The sequence below is a fragment of the Trypanosoma cruzi genome, genomic scaffold, assembly GCF_000209065.1.
Source record: "Trypanosoma cruzi strain CL Brener 1047053516585 genomic scaffold, whole genome shotgun sequence".
Taxonomy (NCBI): Eukaryota; Euglenozoa; class Kinetoplastea; order Trypanosomatida; family Trypanosomatidae; genus Trypanosoma; species Trypanosoma cruzi.
Window position 1 is genome coordinate 18,025 of NW_001849247.1, and position 24,218 is coordinate 42,242.

The 24,218-nt window shown below is 50.0% G+C and overlaps 12 protein-coding genes and 1 pseudogene across 12 annotated transcripts, besides 23 other annotated features; all 13 read left to right on the top strand.

Annotated features, from left to right (window-relative positions):
- Positions 1 to 158, top strand: Tc00.1047053510039.15 (hypothetical protein, conserved; the record flags this gene model as incomplete). The annotated part of the gene is made up of 1 exon (XM_805970.1): positions 1 to 158. A coding segment is annotated over one exon (158 nt), but the record flags the coding sequence as incomplete, so codon positions are not given.
- Positions 1 to 21,812: a sequence feature (heterozygous, non-Esmeraldo-like haplotype).
- Positions 199 to 4,357: a mobile genetic element.
- Positions 200 to 379: a mobile genetic element.
- Positions 4,280 to 4,329: a mobile genetic element.
- On the top strand, positions 4,814 to 5,365 carry Tc00.1047053510039.30 (mucin-associated surface protein (MASP), putative; the record flags this gene model as incomplete). Its single annotated transcript, XM_805960.1, has 1 exon — positions 4,814 to 5,365. One exon carries the CDS (start codon positions 4,814 to 4,816, stop codon positions 5,363 to 5,365), a length of 552 nt encoding a protein of 183 aa, XP_811053.1.
- Positions 5,190 to 5,241: a microsatellite.
- On the top strand, positions 6,070 to 7,179 carry Tc00.1047053510039.33 (annotated as a pseudogene).
- Positions 7,842 to 7,861: a microsatellite.
- Tc00.1047053510039.36 (uncharacterized protein) lies at positions 8,354 to 9,178 on the top strand (the record flags this gene model as incomplete). The annotated part of the gene is made up of 1 exon (XM_805971.1): positions 8,354 to 9,178. One exon carries the CDS (start codon positions 8,354 to 8,356, stop codon positions 9,176 to 9,178), a length of 825 nt encoding a protein of 274 aa, XP_811064.1.
- Positions 9,384 to 9,651: a mobile genetic element.
- Positions 9,472 to 9,493: a sequence feature (AT_rich).
- Tc00.1047053510039.40 (nitrilase, putative) lies at positions 10,192 to 11,022 on the top strand (the record flags this gene model as incomplete). Its single annotated transcript, XM_805961.1, has 1 exon — positions 10,192 to 11,022. One exon carries the CDS (start codon positions 10,192 to 10,194, stop codon positions 11,020 to 11,022), a length of 831 nt encoding a protein of 276 aa, XP_811054.1.
- Positions 11,328 to 11,347: a microsatellite.
- On the top strand, positions 11,398 to 12,621 carry Tc00.1047053510039.50 (hypothetical protein, conserved; the record flags this gene model as incomplete). Its single annotated transcript, XM_805962.1, has 1 exon — positions 11,398 to 12,621. The coding sequence occupies one exon, from the start codon at positions 11,398 to 11,400 to the stop codon at positions 12,619 to 12,621; it is 1,224 nt and encodes a 407-aa protein (XP_811055.1).
- Positions 12,623 to 12,732: a sequence feature (T-rich).
- On the top strand, positions 13,179 to 16,331 carry Tc00.1047053510039.60 (hypothetical protein, conserved; the record flags this gene model as incomplete). The annotated part of the gene is made up of 1 exon (XM_805963.1): positions 13,179 to 16,331. The coding sequence occupies one exon, from the start codon at positions 13,179 to 13,181 to the stop codon at positions 16,329 to 16,331; it is 3,153 nt and encodes a 1,050-aa protein (XP_811056.1).
- Positions 14,445 to 14,468: a sequence feature (AT_rich).
- Positions 16,801 to 16,855: a microsatellite.
- Positions 16,856 to 16,880: a microsatellite.
- Positions 16,947 to 17,279, top strand: Tc00.1047053510039.64 (hypothetical protein, conserved; the record flags this gene model as incomplete). Its single annotated transcript, XM_805968.1, has 1 exon — positions 16,947 to 17,279. The coding sequence occupies one exon, from the start codon at positions 16,947 to 16,949 to the stop codon at positions 17,277 to 17,279; it is 333 nt and encodes a 110-aa protein (XP_811061.1).
- Positions 17,682 to 17,753: a sequence feature (GA-rich).
- On the top strand, positions 17,906 to 18,631 carry Tc00.1047053510039.70 (hypothetical protein, conserved; the record flags this gene model as incomplete). The annotated part of the gene is made up of 1 exon (XM_805964.1): positions 17,906 to 18,631. The coding sequence occupies one exon, from the start codon at positions 17,906 to 17,908 to the stop codon at positions 18,629 to 18,631; it is 726 nt and encodes a 241-aa protein (XP_811057.1).
- Positions 18,749 to 18,787: a repeat region.
- Positions 18,998 to 19,038: a microsatellite.
- Positions 19,116 to 19,141: a microsatellite.
- Positions 19,309 to 19,334: a microsatellite.
- Positions 19,411 to 21,135, top strand: Tc00.1047053510039.80 (hypothetical protein, conserved; the record flags this gene model as incomplete). The annotated part of the gene is made up of 1 exon (XM_805965.1): positions 19,411 to 21,135. One exon carries the CDS (start codon positions 19,411 to 19,413, stop codon positions 21,133 to 21,135), a length of 1,725 nt encoding a protein of 574 aa, XP_811058.1.
- Positions 20,704 to 20,819: a sequence feature (GA-rich).
- Positions 21,376 to 21,400: a sequence feature (AT_rich).
- Positions 21,596 to 21,979, top strand: Tc00.1047053510039.90 (60S ribosomal protein L35, putative; the record flags this gene model as incomplete). Its single annotated transcript, XM_805966.1, has 1 exon — positions 21,596 to 21,979. The coding sequence occupies one exon, from the start codon at positions 21,596 to 21,598 to the stop codon at positions 21,977 to 21,979; it is 384 nt and encodes a 127-aa protein (XP_811059.1).
- Positions 21,813 to 24,218: a sequence feature (areas merged during assembly that could not be assigned to a particular haplotype. This can correspond to areas where the two haplotypes were merged or to regions with more than two copies in the genome that were merged during assembly.).
- Tc00.1047053510039.100 (hypothetical protein, conserved) lies at positions 22,131 to 23,048 on the top strand (the record flags this gene model as incomplete). Its single annotated transcript, XM_805967.1, has 1 exon — positions 22,131 to 23,048. The coding sequence occupies one exon, from the start codon at positions 22,131 to 22,133 to the stop codon at positions 23,046 to 23,048; it is 918 nt and encodes a 305-aa protein (XP_811060.1).
- Positions 23,257 to 23,308: a sequence feature (A-rich).
- Positions 23,313 to 23,354: a microsatellite.
- Tc00.1047053510039.109 (sec1 family transport protein, putative) lies at positions 23,394 to 24,218 on the top strand (the record flags this gene model as incomplete). The annotated part of the gene is made up of 1 exon (XM_805969.1): positions 23,394 to 24,218. A coding segment is annotated over one exon (825 nt), but the record flags the coding sequence as incomplete, so codon positions are not given.

A 24,218-nucleotide genomic window follows, 5' to 3' on the forward strand; every position in this document is an offset into this window, starting at 1 on the left:
GCCTGAGGGCATATCCGTTTTACGATGCGCCAAATCCCCCAGAGTTCGTGGAACGTCTGTTGAAGGACCGTGGGGTGATTCCGGACTCTCCGGTAGAGACGACGGAACTCCCAAACGAGTCGGAGGGAAGCGATGACACAACGCGCCGCAAAAATTAATAGCATTATTACTATCATTTCTGTTGTATTTCTTTTTTTTGGGAGCTTGTGAACAGGACGCTTACGAGGAAGGCTGGTTACCTGAATTAATACGTTTCTTGATGAACCGATGGGTATATTTCTTTACAATTCTTTTTTATTATTATGAATTTTTGGCTGATCGCGACTGAAGGAATCAGGGAACTGTTAGCGTTCAGACGCTTTATAATCATTTTTATTTTTGCGGCCACACGGGATCCCTGCAAGCTGGTTGAAGGAAATGACAGTGCTTTATTTCACACGGCGACGGGGTGCAGCAAAATTGGCGCCTGTTGGACTTGGTACGCCAGCATGGCGGTATCCAGGTGCAGCTTGCCTTCATTGATGAACACGGGCCGTTGGATGCGGTGGTAACCGCCGCTGCAACAATGGCAGGCTTACGCTTGGTTTCAGCAAAGATCACCATGCACTGGGAGGAGCCGACCGTTGCGGGCACTTGGCGAACCTCCGTGCAGCTCAATTACCAAATTTCGATGTTCAAGAGCTCCTGCCCATCGTCTGGGGGCGGCTCGGGAGTTGGGGGTCCAGCAAGGGCTGATCATTGCGGAAATGCAGATATTAGGCTCGGACTGCACCCGCGCCATCGCGGGCGTTCATGATCGAAGCGCGCAGCCTTACTCTCAGGTGGAAGAGGCGCATACTTGTCGGCTTGTGAATCCCACATTGCGGTGGTTGGCGGCCTTTTTGCGGGACGCGGAGACGCCGTGCCAACGAGAAGCGCCCACCTCTCGGGGAGGGCCGCCAGATGAACCCCCACTAACGCATGCACGACGGTGACGTGAACACACGGCCACACCAACCACATCATTGGATGCTGGGAGCGTGCCAGCATCCACGTTTCCCAAAAGTACTCTCACGGGGGAGAGACGGCGGGTCAACACCCGAAATTCTCAGGGCAATTTTGGGCGACCACATCTCCCTCACTCGATGCCTTTGCCTTCCCGCACCTTCCCCTTCGAAGATGGCTCCGGTGCAGAGGATCAGGTACTGCATTTCCTTGCACTGGACGTTGACACTTGGGTCCCGCGTGTATGGAATGACGTCGTCTCCGGAGTCCTCGTCGACCTCCGATGCGCATACGGTTATTGTTTGCACTAAGTGGACTCTCAGGTTCAAATGGCCATCGACGGTTTGGTGTCGTGCAGACGCGCACTGGAGATGGATCGGGAACCCAGCGATCAGCTCATGGATTTTTGCAGGGCCCTGCCGCAGACCTTCCGGATGCAGATCATGATGGCGTCCGACCCCGGCATATGCCGCCATCCACACTTCGTGCCTGCCCATCCACGAAAAAACATCGATTGCCGCGATGTCAGTTGTGTCGTCTTTGTGGACACGACGCGTGTACACGCAACGTCCTAGGTGCTTCCAGAAGGAATGACTCGCAGCGCGGTCGGCCGTCAAAGAGCGGTGAGTGGCTTCTGACAGCCGCGAGGGCGGATGGAAACAGCCCCATCCAATCCACCACCTCCGGCTATTCCGCGCAGGCATCGCACCGCACCGCCGACGCTCCATCCGATCTTTCAAATCGCCCGACGCAATCGTCGAGAAGGGCAATGGAGCTTATCCGCAAAGAAATTCACCGTGGCACGACGAACCTCCGACATCCCCGCTTTGGGCCAGTTATATGAGGAAAGCAAACGAGGTCGCTCGAGAGAAGTAGGCGCCATCAACGTGGGAGCAGAGAATGTCCCTAGCGGGGCAATTTACGACTTTTTGCCGCACGCGCGAACGGCCGATGAACGAGGAGAGCTGTGCGGCCTTTTTGATGGCAATCGATGTGGCGCCATCGACCCGACTGCGGCACGCCAGGGTGCTGCGGTCCATGTCGAAAATGCATTGAACCCCGCTGGACATGATGATTGTCTGGTTACAAAAAACTCCGGCGCGATCGGAGACGCAGCAGGCGCGTCCCTTGACAAAGGAAGAGATGAATCAATATATCCGCAGCCGGACCGATTGGAGGGAACGTGTTGTTTTCCGAGTTGCGTGGATAACGGCGAGTCGTTGGTCCGAGATTGCGGCCTTGACAGCCAAAAATTTCACAATGGAGGCGGACGGAAACTTAATTTTGTATTGGCCCGTGGCGTCAAGGACGGCGAAAGCAGATCCCCACCGCGCCTTACGGTTCGTGAGGATACGAGGGCAGGACGCCTTCGAAATCATAAAGCTATGAAGGACACTTCAACACAACGAAAAGCCTACGAATCTTACGACTGCTCAAGTCGAACGAGCTTTGGCTCCTTGGAATGCCACGGCGCATTCCATAGAACGCGGTGCGTTGAGGCACGCTGCTCAAGTCGTGGAGACACATGATTTGGACCCACACGTGATCTCGCAGTTGGCGAAGCACGTCGACCCGTTCGACCTTCCCCAGAACACAGTTCGATATTTGAGTAGGTACAACACACTGCTGACCCAGGTGTCGTCGCTGGTCGCATTGATGTGAAGGGAGAAGCTGCGGAAGGGCAGGAACCCTGGCTGAGAGCGGAGGAGCGTTTTTTCCATGATTTTTATCACAATCATGCCGCTACAATAACGAGACGCGCGACAAGGACGCGTCTGGCCACTCCACAAGATGAACACGCTATCCCGCTACAGCATGTCAGCGTGCCCGTGTTGAATCTGGAGTGGATTAAAAGTCGGTTGAACCCGGCTACCTTGGAGAGGCTCATGCAAGTTTGGGGACTCGTCGGGCGGTCCCCTCTCCCTCCGTCTTCCTCCGGTAAGGCGCGCGAAGGCTCACGGACGACTCCAACCGCTGATGCGAGATTGCTACGAAAGGCGGGAATTGTCGAGGACGCTTCGTCCACAATAACAGGCGGATGGATAATACCCTTTTTCGGTTGTGGAGGAGAAAACCACCGGTTTACGACGACGATGGATCGCGTGGCCACGCGACAAGAACAGCGACGACCCTTATGAGGCTAATGTTCCTCTTTTACACATTTCCCATTATTTGCCGCCTGTGATGGCTGAGGCCGCTTCCTGCCTGGATGTAAAGGCGTCCTTTTTTCAAGTCTTTACCGCGGGAGACTCGGCATCTCTTTTGATTCTGCGCGGAGGATGGCACGCTGGCGGAGCTGACACGACTCCCAATGGGATGCAAGGCCGGCCCAGAAATTCTCCAGATTATTACTTCAGCAATTGCGGTGGTGACGACGGTGGTTCACTCTCTCTGGGCCGCACTTCCATTGGTGCGTGTCGACGTATGGGTCGGTAATATACGCATAGCAGGACCTAAAAGCGACACGACATTGTGGGAGGCCCAAGTGCTTCGTAATGCGGACAGTTGTCACACATCCTTGGGGGAGGGCCGCGAATCGGGCGCCACGCAGTACACCTTCCTGGGGGTGCAGTTTGATCACACACTCACCGGGCGGTATCCCTGAGTGACAAGTTTGTCCGGTCTGTATGCGCCATGCCGGCGCTCAATTCTTCAACCATCGCGGGAATGGAGGTTACGGCGTCACGCTTTTTGTACGCGACGGCCATTTTGGGCACGCGTTTATGTGTCTACTACTCTTTCATCAAGGCAGTGCGACGACGATTGTCCGCACTTAACCGGGGGATTGCGCTGGAGACATCCCTGGCGAACCTTCCGCCGGCAGCGGTTGGTTTGGGCGAGAGATTGCGACACACCATCGAGAATAATCGCAAGCGTATCATCAAGCCCACGGAGAAGGCATCGACCGCCATCATCACGGATGCATCGCTCCATGGATGGGAGCCGTTTTTATTCCAGACTCCGGCGACGTTAAAATTGCCGGAGGGAAAGTGGGAGAGGAAACCTTTCCTTATCATGCAGGCCGAGGCACGCGCGGTACGCTTAGCCTTATCGGCCTTTTCCGCCATCTTGCCATCCGCCATGGACGTTTGGGTGGACAACACTTTGCTGCAAGGAGCGGCGAATAAGGGCAGCTCAAAATCACACGCCATGACGTGGGGGCTGCGACGGATATATGAGTTTTTGGACTCTCGCGGAATACAGGCATCCTTTGCCTACATACGGTCTGCGCACAACCCCGCAGACGGCATATCACGCGGTCGTGTTTTTACACTTCAGGACTTGGCGAAGGGGAGCGGCGGGGTCTTGTGGTTGGAGGACCCCAAAGTCTGCCGCCTCGTAAGTCTATATCTACATATCCCATTCGAATAGAGTGAGCGGGCCACAATTGTGGCTAACGGATGATATATAAATATACACTTACCTGGTGTTAAGCTTTGAGGATGTGGTGAATCCATTCTTATTCTATTCGACCATTTCTTATTTATATCTGGTTTGGTTTCTATTATCGATAAACTCAGGATTCGGTCAGCGGCCCAGAGGATTATTCCATTTTTAGTTTATTGCTGTTCGTTTAACTGTGTTTTGTTTTTAATCGTTTTGTTCTGTGTTTTTTTCTGTTTGCTTGCTGCGGGGCGTTGTGTGTTTTTGCCCTTTCGCTGCTTTTAACTGTCTCATGGTGTGTGTGCGCTGCCGCTGCTGGGCTGCTGCCATTTGTGACTGTGCGGTGGCTGTGCGTGGTGTAGCGGCCGTGTCTCTCCTTTTGCTTCCGCTCTGCGTTGACGTGTTGTTAGTTTGTGCTGAAGGCTGCACGCAAGTGACAGGGGTGATGGCGATGATGATGACTGGCCGTGTGCTGCTGGTGTGTGTCCTCTGCGCGCTGTGGTGCGGTGCCGGCGGTGGCTACGCGTGGGATTTTGGCAGCGAATCGTTGAATGAACATTATTATGGAGCGAACGGTGCATTCTGTAAAATCCTTCCCAAAATGTATTCTTGCGAATTGAGAATTAATGCAAGTAAACTCCAAGAAGCCGCCTCACAGAAGAATAACACTCAGAGCGGGACTGGGACTGGCCAACCGAATGCCGGTGGTTCCTCTGGGAGGCAGGACCAAACTTTGGAGGAAAGTGGTTCGGGTCAACCGGAAGGAACCGCAGGCGAAGGTACACAGGCATCACAACCGCCTGGAGAGGGAGGAACAGAAACACCAACACCACTATCATCACCACCAACAGCAACAGCAACAGCCACCGCCGCTCAAACAAGTGCTACGAGGACGCCTGACGAGAGTGACGGCAGCACCGCGGCCTCCCACTCCACCTCCCCTCTTCTGCTTCTTCTTGTTGCGTGTGCGGCTGCGGCTGCGGTGGTGGCCGCGTGAGAGTGAGTGTGAGAGAGCCGTGCACCGCCCGCACACACACTCGTCCTTCTCTCTGTGTGTGTGTGTCCACTTGCATGGACTCTCGCTCTCACCTCAGCCTAATAAGCACACACATAATTTGTTCACGTATTTATGAATGCACACCCATGCAGGCCCGTTGGTACTCTCTTTTGCACCACACGCACCGCTGCCGTCCTGCTTGGCTGCATGGGCGGAGCACCGTAACAGTTTTTTTTAATTATTTTCTATTGCTTTGAGTGGACGACCTCTCTCTCTCCCTGTGTGTGTGTTTTGCTTTACGGGAGCAATGAGAGCGTGTGTGCTTCGGTCGTCCCACGCTTCGGCTTCTTGTTTTTTGGTTTTGTTTTCTTCTTTGAGTCTCTGCTCGTGTTGTGGTTGAGTGCACTCATTCCACCCTTTTATCAGTGGCTTGCATTGACTGCGGGCGTTTAAATCTCCTCTTTGTGTTCTCATACCGTTTCATTCATTTTGTAGAGGCGTCAGCCTCTTGCATCCTCGTCAGGCCATTACGTTTTTTCTTCCACATGCGCCATGCGTCGGTTGATCCACGTCGCCCCGCGGCCTGCAGCAGCTGCTGCTTGTGATGATGCCTGCGATGTGAATTGCCGGCGGGTGTCCTGCTGTCATCCTGACGTATCCCTGTTTCCTTGACGATGCGGTGCGTGCCGGCGGCGTGTGGGCGTCCCCGGGTGTGGTGGGAGACGTGCCTCTCGGAGCGCAGGATGCGTTGCAGGTGTGCAGCGTCGTTTGGAGGGAACGATGGGTGCCCGTCCGCATCAAGGCGCCAACAGCGGACCCGTGTGGCAGCAGGAGGCGCTGCGGCTTCTCCCGGTGTTGCACAGCGAATGCATTGGACGGCGCGTTTGGCTGCAGGAATGGTGTTGTTTCGTCTGCGCACGGGAACGCTGTTGCCGAGGAGGTTGTCCCTGCTGCTGTCAAACTGCATGCGGATCGTCTGCTCGTGCAGCCACTGGAGGGTTCGTTGGTTGTGCCGTCACTCGCCACGGGCAGTGTTTGCAGTCGGTTCACTGTGCCTGCTGAGCATTGTTCCGCTGGTGCTGCCAATTCTGACACAGTGCAGTGCGTGGCTGCTGCGCCGGGTGGTGTGTGGGCACTGCCGTGCGCCACGCTGGAGGATGGCCGTCCCGTCGCTGGCGCCATGAACATTGCCCGGCCGCTTTGTTTCACGGACGCCTCGCCACCCGCATCGCCGCGCACCTGATGGCCCATGCTGTCGGGTTTGCCTGCCCGCACATGGCAGGCCGCAGCATGGTGAGGAATGCTGCCTGCGTGCGTGGCGGGGCGCTGTTGGTGGTGGTGCAGTCGACGACTGCCGCGATGGCAGCGAGGGAGCACCACGACTGCGACGACGTTGATGGCGTGGAGCAGCAGGATGGCGATGGGGACGGGAGGACGCTGGAGTCGCACCGGTCGCGGTGCCACGCGAGGGATGAGTGGATGGCAGCGATTGGGGTGCCGGCGACTGCACGGAGCTGACGCTGGCTGCATTGGCTGTCCTGGGCTGCATGAGGGTGAGCAGGGGGATGGCGGAGCCGACGCGTTGGTGCGGGAATTCGGGTTGTGCGCAGCAGCAGCAGAGGAACTGCTCCGCACTGAACATGAGTGAATATCTTCGCATGCTGTGCGAATTGGGCGTTCCCGTCGAATGCTGCGCGTCGGATCTGTATTCCAGTGGCTGGTGTTTGGGGAGTGCGCATAAAATGTCAGCAAAGCGCCCGATGGACAGCTGCCCCATCATTGATCCCGCACTGGATGTGAGGGGTGCTGACGGTGTTATTTGGCGGGGAGAATGTTTGTTTGCGGTGCCCGGGGATAGGCCCTCTTCGTGGTGTCCGGACACGCCTCCCACGAACACGACAGATGCGAGGGACCCGGAGGAGACGTATCTGAGTGCTGCCATGCATGCGGCGTTGGGGTGCCTTGTCATGCAGGTGCGCCTTAGAGTGGTCGAAAAGGGCGGCGTCCGTTGGGTCCCATGCACGGACGGGGCGACGATTGCGTGGGCCACTCGACCGCACGATGAGGGAAGCGTTGCTTGCCGTGACCACGCGCAGGTGTGCACGATATCCGCCGCCGCCGGCAGTCCACATCCCTGCATGTCCCAACGCAGTGGTGTTTGACCGTCAGCCAGGCGCCAAACAACAAGAGAGTATTGTGCTGGCAGTACAACACGCGGAGCTGCAGTGAATGACTCGGGCGGCGACGCATCTATTTGTCGCAAAGCAGCGAAAAGGAGTCGGGCAAAATAATGCCGGCTGCATTCACGACACCATACCCACAGCCAAAGAATGCGACGCGATGTGCGTTTCGTTGGTGCTGTGAAATGCCTGCAGACGACGTCACTAGTGGACGCACACCACCCATGATCAGCGGACAGACAATAATCGGCATGGGAGGCCACAAAAGGCAGCAACGACGCCAGCAGCAGGAGCAGCTCTCTCTCTCTCTCTCTCTGTTTCCTCCGAGAAGTAAATATTCCACCAGCCACAGCTGACTGTGCCATCGTGACACTCCATGCACGTCGTGGCTGCGTCAACACATCCTGTTCCCTGCAGCGCCTCAAAAGATGCCCCACTCCGTCCACTAAGTGCATCGATGCGGGCCGTGCCCGGGCTGTGCGTGAGGACCACAACGATGTGAGGGTCACCGAGTCGCAGCATGTTTGTTGTGACGCTGTTGCATGGCACCTGCACACACACACGCAGCGCCTGCGTCCTTCCCTTTTGTGTTCGCCCTCCGCCGGAGTGGCCACACACACGGGCAGCAGCAAATTCATTTCACCCTCGAAAATCCAAAATCAGCACCGACATCCCTCGCCACGCAAAGATCTCAGTTGCCAACACGGGCCTCCTGCCGCTCTGCCATCGACGCTGAAACACGGCACAGTGCACGCACTCATTTTCCTCGTGCTCAGCCAGCCGTTTGCTTCACACATTCTCCGACGGGATGGCGACCATAAAGGCACGCCACAAAAGCCACTGTGATCGCACAAGCTCTTGCGACGAGCGTCGGTGTGTGCATGGATCCGCTGCTCACACGTGCTGGCAGGCAGCCTGCAGCCGGTGCCCTCGTGCCAGTTCATCGGCTCCATCACGGAAAAGAGAAAACGGCCTATTCCCGATGCACTTATTCCCACCAGCAGCACCAACACGCTGGTCGCCAGCCGTCATTCCTCACCACATCCAGGAATGCCGAAAAGTGCCGTGGAGCTGTCAGCCAGCAATGCCACAATCCCCGCACACATGTCGGCTCCACCAGAGAAGACACACAAATCACAAACAACACCCCTCACATGTTTTCCGAACATCGCTCCGACACACCGCGACACGCCAAACAGAAGTATTCGTCACTCCACGCACCTCCCCACACAATCAAATAGTCCACGCACCACGCACGGCAGCAGCCCACACCCGTCAAACAAGCGCTCTTCGGAGCAGTGTTGTCCACGTCCTGCAGTGGGAAGTAAACAAACGAGACAGGCTGCCAAACCCAAAGGAGTGCCACGACTGGCCGCAAGTCGACGGAGCGCTGCCACTCAAAACAATTCAGTCCTCATGCCCTCAGCCTCCCACCTTCTCCCACAATAGCCCCAAGAGCTGCAAATCAAACGCGCAACGCCCCTTCCCCAGCAGCAGCCGCCAACGGAGCGCAAGCCCCGCTGCACACACCACGACGATTCCACTCATCGTGCCGACGGTCCGCAGCGCCAGCTCAGCGCCACACTCCACCGCCCCGCCGTCCCACGGAGACATCTTGCCTCCAACAAAATAAAGCACCAGCGGATATTCGCCTGGGCCGCTCGCCGGACCCTCAACGTGTCTAAAGAAACCAAGCAAAACAGAAGGAGGGGGCGAACGGAGGGGCAGCGGGTTCGCAATCCACTCAGTGCTTGCTCCAACCACATATATTACATTTATATACATATTCGGACTGCCACTCTCGTGACATGCTGCGCGTTGTTGGGGTTAGAAACACCATGACTTACGAGGTGGCAGACTTCGGAGTCCTGCAGCCACAAAACACCGCCGCGTGGCGGGAAATCAAAAGGGAGTCGCTGTGAAGGCAAAATTAATAATAAATAATTTTGTCCTACCGCCATTGGCACCCTGATTGCGTCCATCGCGGTCATCCAATCCACCACAAGACAGAGAAAAAATACCGCACAGAAATGTCTTCGTTTTATCAGGATGCATATTAATTTAGGCAGCCAGCCCTCGTCGCAAGCATCCTGGTCACAAGCACCTATTCTTCGGCTCGTCCACACACTTCATTTACCGCCCATCACACAACACACAAAACAGGAGAGGCGAAGGATCATTACACAGAGCCAAGGCAAATAAATAAACAATAATGAGAAATCGCAGCCCACACGGGGCCGTAGCACACGCACACAAACGCCCTCACGGCACGCCACGGAGGGCGGTCGCGGGCCATCAAAACGCGCACGCGCGCCGCCCCAGCGACTCCGCTTTTGATTTCTCACCGCGCGCGGGCGGCTGTCTTCCGTGCCTGCTCCTTTTTTTGGCGGTCGCGGCGGCTGAGGGAGGGGTTTTCTTCTAATTCTTTTGGGGCCCGCGTCCGGTAAGGGTGTCGCCATGAACCGGCCCCCATTCCATTGCGGAAATTTTGTTTGGGTGAAGGGATTTTTTTTCGAAATTTTTTTTTTCCCGGCAGTTCTTTTTCTTTTTTTTTTACATTAACACGCACGTCCCGGGCGTTTTCCATTATCACCGAAGATTCTTAGGCTTAGAGTCTATTTATTCACCTCCGTTGTCGAACGGAACATGTCCAGTTTACGAGTTTCTCTTTGTCAGATGGCCGTGGAGAAATCCAAAGAGGCTAATCTATCGAAAGCTGTGGGAATGATTGCGGCAGCGGCAACTAGAGGTGCAAATCTTGCCGTTCTCCCAGAATGCTTCATGTGCCCCTATGACACCAAATATTTTGATGAATACGCTGAAGAAATAAGACCGGGTTGCCCCACTTACGATTCCATTTCTAAGGTTGCTAAAGAAAACAATATATGGGTGGTAGCCGGCAGCATACCTGAACGCGCAGATGGAAAGTTGTACAATTCCTCCATGGTTTTTGATTCGGCAGGTAACTTGCAGCATGTTCATAGAAAAGTTCATTTGTTCCGAATCCATTCAGAAACCGTGCAAATGGACGAACGGGAGGTTCTTTCTCCTGGAAGTACTGCTTTTCCTGTTTCAATCAACGAAAAAATCAAATTTGGTGTGGGTATTTGCTTTGATATGCGGTATCCACAGCTTGCATGGAAGTATGCCCAAGCAGGGACGTCATTTTTGGTTTATCCGGGTGCATTCAATATGTTTACAGGTCCAATACATTGGGAACTTTCGGCCAGAGCACGTGCTATGGATAATCAACAGTATGTTCTTTTGTGTTCTCCTGCGCGTGATTCCAACGCAGAATATGTTGCTTGGGGTCATTCGATGGTTGCAGATCCTTTGGGTAGGGTGATTGCTACCGCAGAAGAAGGTGAGTCTTACGTTGATGCAGAGCTGGATTTTGATTTGATCAAAGAAGCAAGAAAAAAGATTCCGATTATGGATGGGATGCGAAATGATATTTATTCCTTGCAGTGGCAATAGTGATTAAATGAAGATATTTGTTGGGCTGGGGCGTCAGGGTTTTTCCAAATGACTCTGCTTAATATTTGTGTTTTTTTTTGTTTTTTGATTCTTAGGAAGGGCGGCTTGGTATTTTGGACTACATACATTTTTTTTTCTTTTCTTGTGAGCGTGGGTGGGTGAGATCTTCGAGTTAGGGTGTGGTTTTGTTCCTCATCGGGTTTAATTTTTGGATATGCGTATCTGCATTTTAGGATTTTCTAATGAATATATATCTGCCTGTTGATGCAGATAAATAAAAATGTGTTAATCATGAAAATTATTGCTTATTTTATTTTATTTTATTATTCTAAATGGCTGTTGGCATCATGCTTCTTATTATTATAGTAACTAGAAATGTTCCGTAGGTTATGCTCAATGGTTACCATTGGGCACATACTGCCCATTGGTCTGCGGCAGTGTCATGTAAATACTGTTGAGGGGGTTGGTACTTTAAATGATAAGTCACGGGTGAAGTTTGGAGTTTGTGAAGCTGAAATTGTGAGTGAAACAAGAATTTCTCAGGAGAAAGGTCCAGATTCTATAGGTGAAATTAAAAGCCAGGATGTAAATTCAGTTTTGGAGAATGAACACTTTTTTCTAGAGATGAATCGACTGCAGTATTCTTTTTCGCAAGAAGGACCTTATATTGGCTCGCGGAAAAAAGACACAATAGAAACTTCTGTGGATAACCGTAGTCGTCGACGTATTGTCCGAGTACCTCAACCAGATTCCGAATATCGTCCAAACGAAACATCTTTTCGAAGGTTACCCAAAAATGCACGTATCCCCAATGAATATGAACTTCGTGCCTTATATCCACAGAGCACAGGTCTCGTCTTAATTGAGGGAAAAGCTGATTGTGTCGATCATAGTGCATTTGATCCAGATGAAGATCCGGCTCCAATGGCCTACAGTATGGTTACACCTTCAGATTGGTCAAAAGAAAAAGAATATCCATATATGGTTGTACTTCCTGATCATCGGGGAATTCCAAGAGATTTTGAAGATGTATGTGCGAATTTTTTTGAACGCCCTATGCATCGTCAATTGATGCTTGAACAAAATTGGGTAATTATTTCTCCAACTATAAATCTTCGTCATAACTTCCAGGTTCCTGTTGAGGCTGTAGTGGCACGTTTTTGTGACTGGGTCACAGAGAATTTCAATGTTGAACATCGAAGAGTCCATTTGTTTGGAAAGGGGAATGGGGCTTACGTGGCTCTTCGAACTGTTATGGAACAAAAAGAGGTAGCGATTAGTGTGACAGCTATATTAGGTCGATCAGGAACACCGTTTCGTCCTTTGGATCGTCCCCAAGATAAGGTGAGAAATTTCAATGGGGTTCATTCTTTGGTTTTCGTTCCAGGTCTTTTAAGAAAGCAAGATTGGTACTACAAATTTAAGTTTATGATGGATATGGCGCGCATTCGACCAGCTCTGAGAAATATACACTTTGCAGATGTTCGGGATCACCAGGTTTATTATGCCATTAATCCCTATGAATTCTGGAATCACATGAAATACTTTCGTCAACACAGCATCAAAATGGTGACTGAGGGTGGTTATTGTGTCCACTGACTTTTTTTTTTTAAAGTTGTCGTTGTACTTTGCTTTTTTTCTTTTCTTGCTTTCTTTTTTGTTATGCTTTTTTTTTTTTCCAGATCATATTTTAATTCTGTTTTCCTTTCTGTGCTAAGACTAGCATCGGCGGCAATGGGCAACAGACACACACAAAACGCTAACAAGGCTTTTGTTTTTTGATGTCACATTTACAATTACAACCTTGGGTCATCGTTGTGTGCCGTGCCATTTGTGTCTTTTTTTTTTTTTTCTGTTTGCCTACACTGTTTCAGGGTGTTTTTTTTCCCTTTTATTCACTTCTTTTATTTAAAACGATATAGGACCTTGTGTGAACAATATCTTGTTGTATTTATGACCTTTAGTGAGAGGGACGCGATACTCAATGATGATGAGGAGTGGGTGAATATTCCAACGGTGTTGCGCAGTTTTCTTCGTCAGATGAACAACGAATTGCAGAATAATCGTCTTACCTGTGATGCGTTTCTTGACGACCAGAAGGAACATGATCGTCTGCTAAAAGGGATTTTGTCAAAGCACTGGAACGAGAATTGGAAATGAAAAAATCTGAACTGACCATGCAACAGGAGTGTCAAGAGGTTCAAGCATCTTTTTCCGAAGTGCTGGGGACTATTCGCGAACAAATGCGTCATTTAAATGAAGAACAACAACAAATAAGGGATCGTATTCGACAAATTGAGAACAGAGTACATGACACAATTGCGATGCATGATGAGGTACGCGCAGAGTCAAGCGCCTTGTCTAAAAAAATGAACCAACGTTCTATGGAGTTGGAGAGAGAAATAAACAACAAATTTAGGGAGTTATTAGGCACTGTCGAAGAGTTGAAAACGAATGTTCGGTTAGTATCCGAGAGGCAGGATGCCGGAGTGAGTGAAACCAAAAAGGATTTGGAAGTTTCCAATGTGGCGTGGCGGCAACTTGGTGACGCAGTATCTGCCGAAATGGATAACCTTAGAATCCACTTTCAACAGCATGAAGATGCGTTGGGGGAACTCAAATCATTTAAAACTGAAACGGAACGTGAAATAAAAAAACGCGTAAAGGAATACACGCATTTGCATGAAAAGATTTGTAACAGTCTGGGGATGGTGAAACAGCTGGAAATATCCTCAGAGGATCGCTTTGAGACTGTATTTAGCGCCTTGGAGAAGTCGCAGGCCTTGACGGAGAAACTTTCCCAACTTTATCGTAAAAGAGATGAGGATAATAATTCTTTGATGGCGGTTCTAAGAAAGACTCAAGGTACGTACAATGCTTTGACAGGTGATCTTAAGAAGGCAATTGATCTTCGGTTAACCCAACATGGAACTGATTTGGAACAGTTGAATAAACGTATCCGTGATTTATACCCGTCTAAAAACGAGGTAACTGCACTTGTAAATGAAAAGAGCGAGAGAGTCTTGCCATATATCGAGGAAATGCGTCAACGAATAGAGGTCATAGAGTCTGCTATGATACATAAACCTAATCCGATTATGGATATAGAAAACGCTGTAAATGAACTGATGAAAAACGATCGGCATAATTACGAACGCAAATATGCGGAACTTCATCAGTTTATTTCAAATGAAAGAGGTACGCTTCAGAATGAGATTAAAGAAATCAAAAAAACTGTAGGAAATTTGGATGGCAGATGTGAACAGGCAATGCATGCTGTGAGAAGGGTTGAAAACATTGAAGGGGATGTACAGAGGCTGGGTAAACAAGTACACGATTACAATGAATCCTTGAAATGTGTGCGCAACGAGATGGATGCCTTTACGACTGCCTTGAATACAATTCAGGAGACATCAGGCATGATATTTAATAATAATAATAAAAATGATCCCCATAGCATGATATGCCGAGAGCGTGAGGTGAAAAAATGTGTAACGGAGGTGGAGTTTCTTGAATTGAGGGCTTCTGTTGAGCGAGAAGAAGAACATTTGAGTCGTTATGTCGCCCAGCTTAATGAGATACAGCAACGCACCTCAAGATTTGAGAACCTTGTAAAGGAGGTTCCTCGAACTTATCAGCGTTACATGGAGGCTTTGGATAAAAAGTTATCTCCGGCGTTGCTTGAATTGGATGTTTTGCGAAGCCGTATTGCTGCTTTGGAGCTCAGGCATGCAACAGATGAGCCGCATGAAGTCAAGCGTCATTCATCGCCTACTCGTCATGAAGAAAGTGAGCTTGAAAGTCTGCGACTCAATATTCAGCAGAATCAGGCTTTACAATTTGCTCAGCGAAAAATTCAAGAAGTGGATGTGCGATTAGATGGTTTTCAGGTTCTATGCAACCGTCTGGAAAGAAGAGTGGAAGCTTTGTCAAGGGAAGTTGCGGATGTCTCTGAAAAAACTTCTTCTATTCAAGAGGAACAGCACCCGAAAAATGTTTTTGAAGATGAAATGAAAAGAGTTTTTGGACAATTAAGTGAGCTGAAGAAAGAGATGCGGTCCTGTGAAAAGGGTGTGAAATCAACGGAAAGGTCTCGCCTTGTCCTGACATCCGATATGCAAGCAATAAAGACCTCTTTTGAGAGGGTTTCGGATTTAATGGTAACAATGGAGAAGACTGTGGGGTCTTGCATCACTGTCACGTCGGATGAATGGAAGAAAGTGTATGAGGCTGTATCTACATTTTCAGGGTGCAAACTGGATGATGTGCTACGGAGACTGCAGAAGGAGTCTGAAGTCTTTGTCTCCGTGGAGAGGGTTCGCCTTGTTGAGGAGGCATTGGCTGAGATACGCAGCGAACAAATGGAGTTCAAACGATATCTGGAGCAATTCCGGGAATCCGCTTTGGAGAAGGTGCATATGAATATTCTTCCACAGAGTGGCGATGACCTGAATCAACCACGTTTTACGCTCGAGGAGCGTGTGATTCTATTGGAGGAGTCTGCACGCAAAAATTTGGCACAAATGACATCAAATACAAATGACGTTGTTCTCTCTTTTGACAATCGTGTAAAGTCTCTTGAGGCGGCTGTGGGTGAAATACGGGCGAAAGAACCACTTCCCCTAACACCGTCACCACAAATACCCTCTTCTTTGTCGTTATTAACGATGAATGATGTCCCGCTTCAGATGGCTGCAATGGGCGAACGCGTAACCAAACTAGAGAGTTGGATTACCACCATGCATAAAACGGAAAAGGATGCCGTGGTGGGAGCGGAGGGTTTTTTGCACGGGGATCGCCTGGCAAGCTTGGAGAGTTTGATGGTGACATGCAAACGTGAAGTGGAGGAGAATTCAAGAATTGTTGCCGTTTGCCAGAGGCGTATTGATGAATGGGCGGAGCGCCTAACAGGGGATGATTCGGCGGGAAAAACAACAACTGCAGCGGTTATTAAAAGTGGTGATTTTCTGGCGGGTGTGATGGAGAGACTTCAACGAGTGGAGTCCAAGACGGAGCAAATAGAACAAAGTGTGATTGCTGAACAGAAGAAAGATACTGAGATGCAAACAAAAAGATACGTGGAGGCCCGATTCAAAACTTTATGGGAGTCTATTCTGCGTTCCATCGCACCCAAAGTGGACCGCAAGGAGGTGAATGAAAATCTGACGGAACTGCAGCGTTGGGTGAAGGATTATGTCGACGTTCAATTGAATGCATCCACGCGTGAGTTGAAGTCCGCCATTGAAGAGTGTGTGAGTATCACGGAGGTGCGAGAGTTGGTTTTAGGCGCACGAGGGAGTGCTGCATAGAGCAGAGGTGGGCTGCTACGACGGAGAAGGATAGAGGGATGCGGAGTGGAGCTACCGATAGTCGAGTAAGTTACCGGTGTTGACGACGAGGCAAGGAGAGAGAAAAGGAGAAATACACACCAAAGAACAAAGACATAAAGTAGACCGAATGTTGCCAGGGAAAAGAAGTGGAAGAACGGAAAAAAAAAAGTTGTGTATTTCGTAAAGCATTTCCAATTGATTTACCTGCGAATTGATTGATATAAATACGCGACTGTTTTTTTTTTTTTTTCCTTTGATTGGTATTTTTTTAATTTACATATAATATGTAATATGTCTCTGTGTATGTGAATGGAAAAAAAAGGAACAAAAAAAGGGGGAAACAAAAAACAATCTACATAATTGGACGGATTGGTACCATTATTATTGCTATTGATATTGTTATTTATCATTGTTCTTCTTCTTTTTTCTTGCGGTGTTGGCGACCGCGACCATTATTATTATTAACACTACTACTACTACTACTACTACTACTACTACTACTAATAATAATAATAATAATAATAATAAGGCCATTATTGATAATATATAATCTTGTGAAGTGCGTTCGTTTTTTTGTTTTTGTGTAGAGGCGTTATGTTTGGCAGGCGCGTCTTCGGCAGTTCCACCATACCACGTGCCATGTACGCCACGCTGCACATTAATTCATCATTGCAGGCACGTCGTATGTTGCCCAGTCTTGTGCCGCTAACGTCTAGCGTTGCAGGCTCCTCAAGGTCGGTGATACCGATGGTGCAGTGTACGTCACCATCCATGCCTGTGCTGGAAACGGCTGAACTTGATCCTGTACTACTGGGTGACTTTTTGAGGTCTATTTTCCCCGCGAAAGACGGATTTTTACGATTGTTTGAATTATGGGGTATTGGGCGTATGGTGATGCTTGCATGGATGCGAGGACAGATGGCGTGAGGATGTGCACACGTCCGTGTGCGTGCCGTTCCCATTGAAAACGCGTATCTGGTTGTTTGCCAATGGACTGGGCGGTGCGGCGCCGGGGGATTGACCCACATTCTTTCGGGTCCTGTGGACAAAGGAGGGGGTCAAGGGTTTTGGATTAGGGGAAATGCATGAGGAGGCGGGTGAGGAGAAGAAATGCGTGGCATTCAGGAGCAATAATAACTCTGAAGGAAATGGCACGGGGGAGTAAAATAAGAGGAGAAATTTTGGGAAAAAAAAACGACGAAACACTTAACAGCGTGACAGGTGTTTTGTTTTGTTCTTCTTGCCGCGGGCCGGCGTGGTGCGGCAGCGTAAGCGGCACTATGACGAAGGGACCCAGACCTGTTTTTCCGGTATTACATGCACACACATAAACAAATAGAGACGGACAGGGAAAAAAAGAGAGAGGGAGAAAGAAAGAGAAAGAGGGACAAATAGGATGAATCACAGCAACCGTTTTCCAGGTGGGAGAGGGATGATTTCTCTTTCTTTTTCCTTTATACAGTTTTTCTTGTTGATTTTTGATTGGTGGTTTATTCCTCTCTCTCTTCTTTTTTCTTATTGCCTTGCACATACGCCATTATTGTATAGAAGGGATGCCCAATCCGTACATTGGAAACGGTGATGCGGCACGTTATGTCGAGTACTACGCTTCTCCTCGTATGCAGAGAGACGCGGTGTATCGCCTCTATAACGAAGGCATTCAGCGCCGCCAGGAATCACAGCGCCGCGCGGAGGAGGCGGTGTACCCGTCGCAGCCACGGATATACCGTACGCAGAAGGAAATTGATGATTACGTGAACGCGATGGTGTACTCGGAGGTTTTTCGTCGGCAGAAGAAGTTGGCGGAGTTGGAGTGGGAGTTGTACCACCCAACACCAACGCGTTACCTTACAGACCAGGATATGGCGATGCATGTACAGCACATGTACGACCAGCAGTTGCGTAAAAGAGAACGTCGGGAACGGGAGAAACAAAGACTTTTTGGCATGACACCAATTCAGAAGAAGGAGGTGCAGGTGCGAGAGAAGTTCCACGAACTTGAGGAGAACTGGCGACCCCCGTCCTTCCACGTAAAGTACAACGATGGGAAGATGCTGCTTGTGTCGGAGTTGGCTGCCATCAACTCCGCCTCTCCACCCTCTGAGACGCAGGCGGGAGAGGCACGTGGTTGTCGACACGCTGATCCACAAAGATTGCAGCAGCTCGCACAGCCATTGCGAGTGACACCGAAGTTACACAAGGAGACAGGCAAGGACGCGCTGATGCCCCCATTTCGTCTATTTGGTGATGTCATTAGAAAAATTGAGAAGAGGCGATGATCACTGCAGAGCTGAAATCTTTCTTCCGTCCTTATCTTCTCACCATCCAAATAACATGAGGCAGAAGGAAGGAATTTAACAATGGGAACGGTGAGTGTCGCATACATAAATACATATAGAGAGAAAGGGGAAGAGAGAGAGAGGGGGGGAGGGAGGAGTTAGAAGGAAGAAATTTTTTTTTTTTTTTCATGTGTGCATGGGTCTCTGGACTGTATTATCATTTTAGTTTCACCCCATGCGTGTGTTTCTTCGTGGAATTGCATCAGGGACTATTTTGCTTTTTTCGCTTTTAGAACAAATATATATATAAAGTACCGGGTGGGTGAATTAATTTGTTGTTTCCCGCCTCATCACTTTTTTATTACCTTTCCTTTTTTTCTCTTTCTTTTTTTTTTTTTTTTTTCTTTCCCTCCTATTTGGCGTATTTCTGCACCAATGAATGATGGTGCAGGGGTCCATTGCAGCTGCAACATTCACACCGTCCTTTTTTTTTTTTTTCTTTCTTTTTTTGTGTATGGGAAACATTTGCGGTGTGGGGAGAGCAGGGAGTTGCCGAGCGGGGTGGGATTCACACGCGCTTTTGTGGCAAACTCCATCGTGCAGCAGCTAAGACGGCGGCAAAGGAGGAGGCAGAGGGAACGCAAAGAGTGGACAAGAAGCACACACATAAAATAGAAAACAACAACAACAACAACAACAACAAAATCAAGAGGGAGAGACGGCTTATTCTCTTGGCCCGTTAGCTTGGAGGTATTTAAAAGATTTTCTCTTTCTTCACGATGGCGGGTCGCACCATAACGTCGATGTGCACTGTCGAGGATGAGTCCCCGGCACCTCTGTTCGTTGGTCGAGAAGACGGCTCCATTGAACTCTACGGTTCCGCCGATGCTGCCTGTTTCGGCAAGCCATCGTTGATACTCTACGGCCACACCAAAGCCGTCACAGCCATGTTTGCCCCATCTACTGACGAGGTTTTTTCGTGCTCAATGGATGGCACACTTCGTCACTGGTCCACAGAGAGGGAACTGGAGGAAATGAAGCACTGCTTAAATGTGTCAAGGGTGGGAACCCCGCTGCGGTGCCTCATGATGCATGAGGGTGCTCTTTATACCGGTGGCAATGATGGATGTCTGTATGCTATTGAAGGGTCGCGGCGGTCCTCCTGGCCAGGGCACAAGGATGTCCTCTCTTGTATTACCGTTGTAGCAGAGGATTCTCAATATGTTATCACTGGAAGTTACGATAATCAGATTCGCGTCTGGGACACAAGGTTGGCCAAAACCATCCGATTACTTGTTGGTCACCAGAACCACGTTAAATGTCTGCGTGTTATTGGGGCAGGGGAATTACTCCTCTCGTTTGGGCGCGATCTCACGATTAAAATATGGAGGCTGCCGGAATTTGGAGATGAGGACGAGGAAGACGTGGCACCTTCTTCACCCGACAATATCCGCCAAGCGACTGTCTCCTTCAGGGAACCAACGGACACCACGCCAATGCCTGATCATCCCGCCGCTACAGCAACAGATGGCGGGGAGGAATCAGGAGAGGTGCCCGCGAAAGCATCGTCCAGCCCTGAAGTGAATCCCGGGCCTGCGGATGAATCAGTGAACAAGCACTACCGTGCGGCTGTGCAAGGTGCAACGGCGGTGAAATCTGCTATCAAAACACGTCCTCAGCCACCAATGCGACAGCTGCGGTGTGTGGGCACGATTGAAATTCCAGAGGCGCCTCACGTTGTGGCCGCCACAAGTAACGAAGCGTCTTATTGTCATATTGGCACTTCTGATGGGTATGTGGTAGGTGTGAATGTGCGTGCGCTCTCGCGGTCTGTGCTGCAGTTTCCTTCACGCAATGCGGCCGAGGTGCGGGCGGATACACGTGGAACGCGTCTGACACTTCGTTTGTCGATAAGATCCATTAAGAAACGGTGCAGAAATGCTATTCAAAAAAAACAACTGGAGCTGCTGCGAGCGGCGAAGCATGCACGAGCCAAAAAGAAGGCAGAGGAGCGAAAGGAACGCGCTGCCGCACGTGCAGCCGAACGTGAGGCGAGGGCCGCCAAACGTGCCGAGGAGGAAGACGACGACGAAGAGGAGGAGGAGGAGGATGAGGATGAGGAGCAGGATATGGAGGAAGAGGAAGAGGAAGAGAACGATGGTGACGAGGAGCAAGAAGAAGAAGAGGACCCTCTCGCTCTGTTAGATGATGCGCAGCGTGAGGAGCTTGCGGCCTTCCGAAAGCAACAAGAAAAGGAACGTGATGAAGAGATTGAATCTTTGCGCAAAGCGGCGGAGGAAAGAAATAAAGTGGTTGGCAAAATAGGGTCTGCCACTTACGACACCACTCGCGATCGGTTTTTTTTTTTGAGTTTCACAAGCTACAAGAAGATTGGTAGCGACGCGGTGCTGGGGTTGGTGGCACTGCCAGGTGGGACATGTTGCGCCGCCCAGTCAGACCGCATCAAATCCGCAGACACCACACCTGGCATCACATACTTGTAGAGGGCGCATGCAATTGTATCGCAGATGTATACGCATTTATATGCATGAACGACGCCACGCTTTTGCGCGTGGCGGGAATGCAATGTAAAGAAAAAAAAACAGGTACTAAAGACGAAATCCGAAACTTATATAAGTGAGGAAGGCGCGTCTACTCCTTCGTACCGGCTGGGGGTGGGTGGTTGAGTGGAGGAGCGAGGGAAAAATGTACTTGGCATGTATGTATTTGACATGTTGTGTTTGATTTATTTATTTATTATATATATATGTATGCACTGTTGGATAATTGTGAGGAGATAGAAGCAGATATGTCGATGACGGGGGTTATTTATTGGTGTGTTTTAGCGGGATTATTGTGGCATATTTATGTGCTGTGGTATTCTTGTAATAATATTTGTTTCCCCCCCCTCCCTCCTCTTTTATGAAGGTTTTTGCGTGATTTTAAGGCACACAGTCCTCAGCGATGTCGCACCACGTCAAGATCCGCGATCTGCGCGATAAGAGCAAGGATGAGCTGTTGAAGCAGCTCATGGAGTTCAAGAAGGAGCTCTCGCAGCTTCGCGTGGCGCAGCAGCTGAACAGCGCGGGTACCCGCCTCGGACGCATCCGTCTGATCCGCAAGAGCATTGCCCGCATTCTGACGGTGCTGAACCGGAACCAGCGCGAGAGCCTCCGCAAGGTTTACGCAGGCAGGAGGCTGCGCCTGGCAATGCCCAAGGCTCTTCGTCCGAAGTTGACCCGTCGCCGTCGTCTCGCACTGAAGGACAATGAGAAGAACCGCAAGACTCGCCGTCAGCTTCGTATGGCCCGAAAGTTCCCCAGGCGTGTCTACGCTGTGAAGCTTTAGGCGACATTTCAGTTTTGTTGTTTACTGATTTTTAAAGTAAGTTTGGCTTTTTTTTTTGTGTGTGTGCCGCCGCATTACCCTTTTTTTTGCTTTTGTTTTTTACGGCGATAGCTTTCTTTTTACGTGAGTTTAGCTGTTGAGTGTGAAATGAATGGTTCTATTCATGCTTTTTCACTGTTGTTTCTCCTTTTTCTATTTTACTCTCTTTTTTTGTGTGGACGAAGTGCGTGTGTGTGTGTGTGGGATGGAGCTCCTTGTGGGGGTGAATAGCGACATTGTGTCCTGCATCACCCGCATCATACAGCGACACGCTGCGCAGGTGCGTGCTTTGCGGGAGGAGGAAATTGCCGTCAACGCCCGTGCGGAACAATTGGAGCACCTGACAGAACTTCTGATGGGCGGTGAAATTTCTCCCTCTTTACATGAGTTTTCGTTGGATGCGCCGCAGTCCGAGGAGGAGAACAAGTGGGTGGACGAGGAGGTACTGACCGACACGCCTTCTGCACCGCAGTTAGTGACAGTGGATGGTTTTGAGCAAAAGGCACGGATGGAGGGATCACCGCTGCCAGCCTCTCAGGCGAGCTCGCAGGACATGTCCTCCGTAGAGCCACTACGAGAGGCGGAGGGTGAAAAACGGAGTTCCACCACACCATCGCCCATGCGACGTGAGTTGGATGAGTTCTTTCCCATTGCTGCATCCAAGCGCCCACGACAAGCATGTGTGACGGAAGGTTCTTGTCGTCGCCGAAGTCGTGTTGAGATGCGTAAAAATGATGCAGGCGCTGAAGCCATCATTACTGCCACGGACATCCTAGCGACCATACCGTGTATTTCCTCGAATGCGACGCCAACAGCCACGACGGTAGATGCAGTTTTACATGAAGAAAAACCCCGTAGTTATGTGCGCAGCCACCGCCGACGTCAAGAAGATTATGCAGCGGATGCCGCAATGTACGTGAGGGGCCATGAAGGTGCTCAGGTGGCGTGTACACCATCCGTGTACTGGGAGATTGCATTTCCAAAGGGCCTTCATGCTCATGCTTCTGCCTGCGAAGATCAGGGGGAGTAATGACTGAGGGTCAGGGAAAAGGGAGCAAACAAACAGAGACAACATGAAAATGGGACAAACAACTGTTCGTGTCTTTGAGGGTCTTCTCTATTTTCCCTCACGAAGAGAACCATGACGAGCAACAGAGGATACAAAGAAGATAAAAAATGGATTTCTTTTGTCTATTTTTTTTTTTTTTTCCTGTCTCTTTCTACACATCCGCAAGGGGAAAAAAGCAAGAACAATAAAGGAAACAATAAAAGAAAAAAGTAGAAAAAAAAGGGGAAAACAAACATAAAGACGAAAACAAAACAACAAAAACAAGAAGCAATTGAAACAACGGGACATTTCAGCGGTGAGAGAGTAATGTTAGGGCAGAAGAAGCATTTCTTGCGCCAGCGGCAAAAGGAAGTAATACGGGCGATGATTGCTTCAGCCGTCCCACTGACGCAGGCAGGAGCACCGTCCGTGGTATCGCGGGCCAGTGGTGGGGAAGTCACTGAGCTCACGGTATGGCGTCTTCTCATATATGACGACATTGGGCGTGACGTTATTGCCCCTCTGCTAAGGGTTGGGGACCTGCGAGAGTTGGGGATCACGCTGCACATGCACATTAACTCCAAACGCGATCCCGTACCCGGCGCCCCTGCCATTTATTTTTGCTCTCCTACTGAAGAGAATATTCGCACCATTGCTAGTGATGCGGTGAATGAGCTTTACGAGTGGGTGTACGTTAACTTCAGCTCTCAGATAACACGACGTGGATTGGAGATGCTTGCGGAGAACCTTAATCGGGGCAAACTCCAAAGTATTCAGCATATCCATGTGTTTGACCGAACACTTAATTACGTCGCGTTGGAGGATGATCTTTTTGTATTGATGCAGGAAGACTCTCTGGTGACATTAAACAGTCGTCATGTGAGGGATGATGAGGTGGAGGGACATTTAAATGCCATTGTATTAGGCGTATCTCACGTTCTTCTGTCTCAACAGGTTCTTCCCGTTATTGCGCATAGTAAAACTGGAGCAGCTGAAGAAGTCGCGCGACGGCTGTCTGTTTGTCTTAATGATCACATTAATGAACGCACGCTGGTACCGGCTGCTTCCACGGTGCTTTCTCGACCTCTGTTGCTTATTGTCGATCGTTCCAGTGATCTTGCAACGGGTGCTGCATCATCCTTTTTCATATCG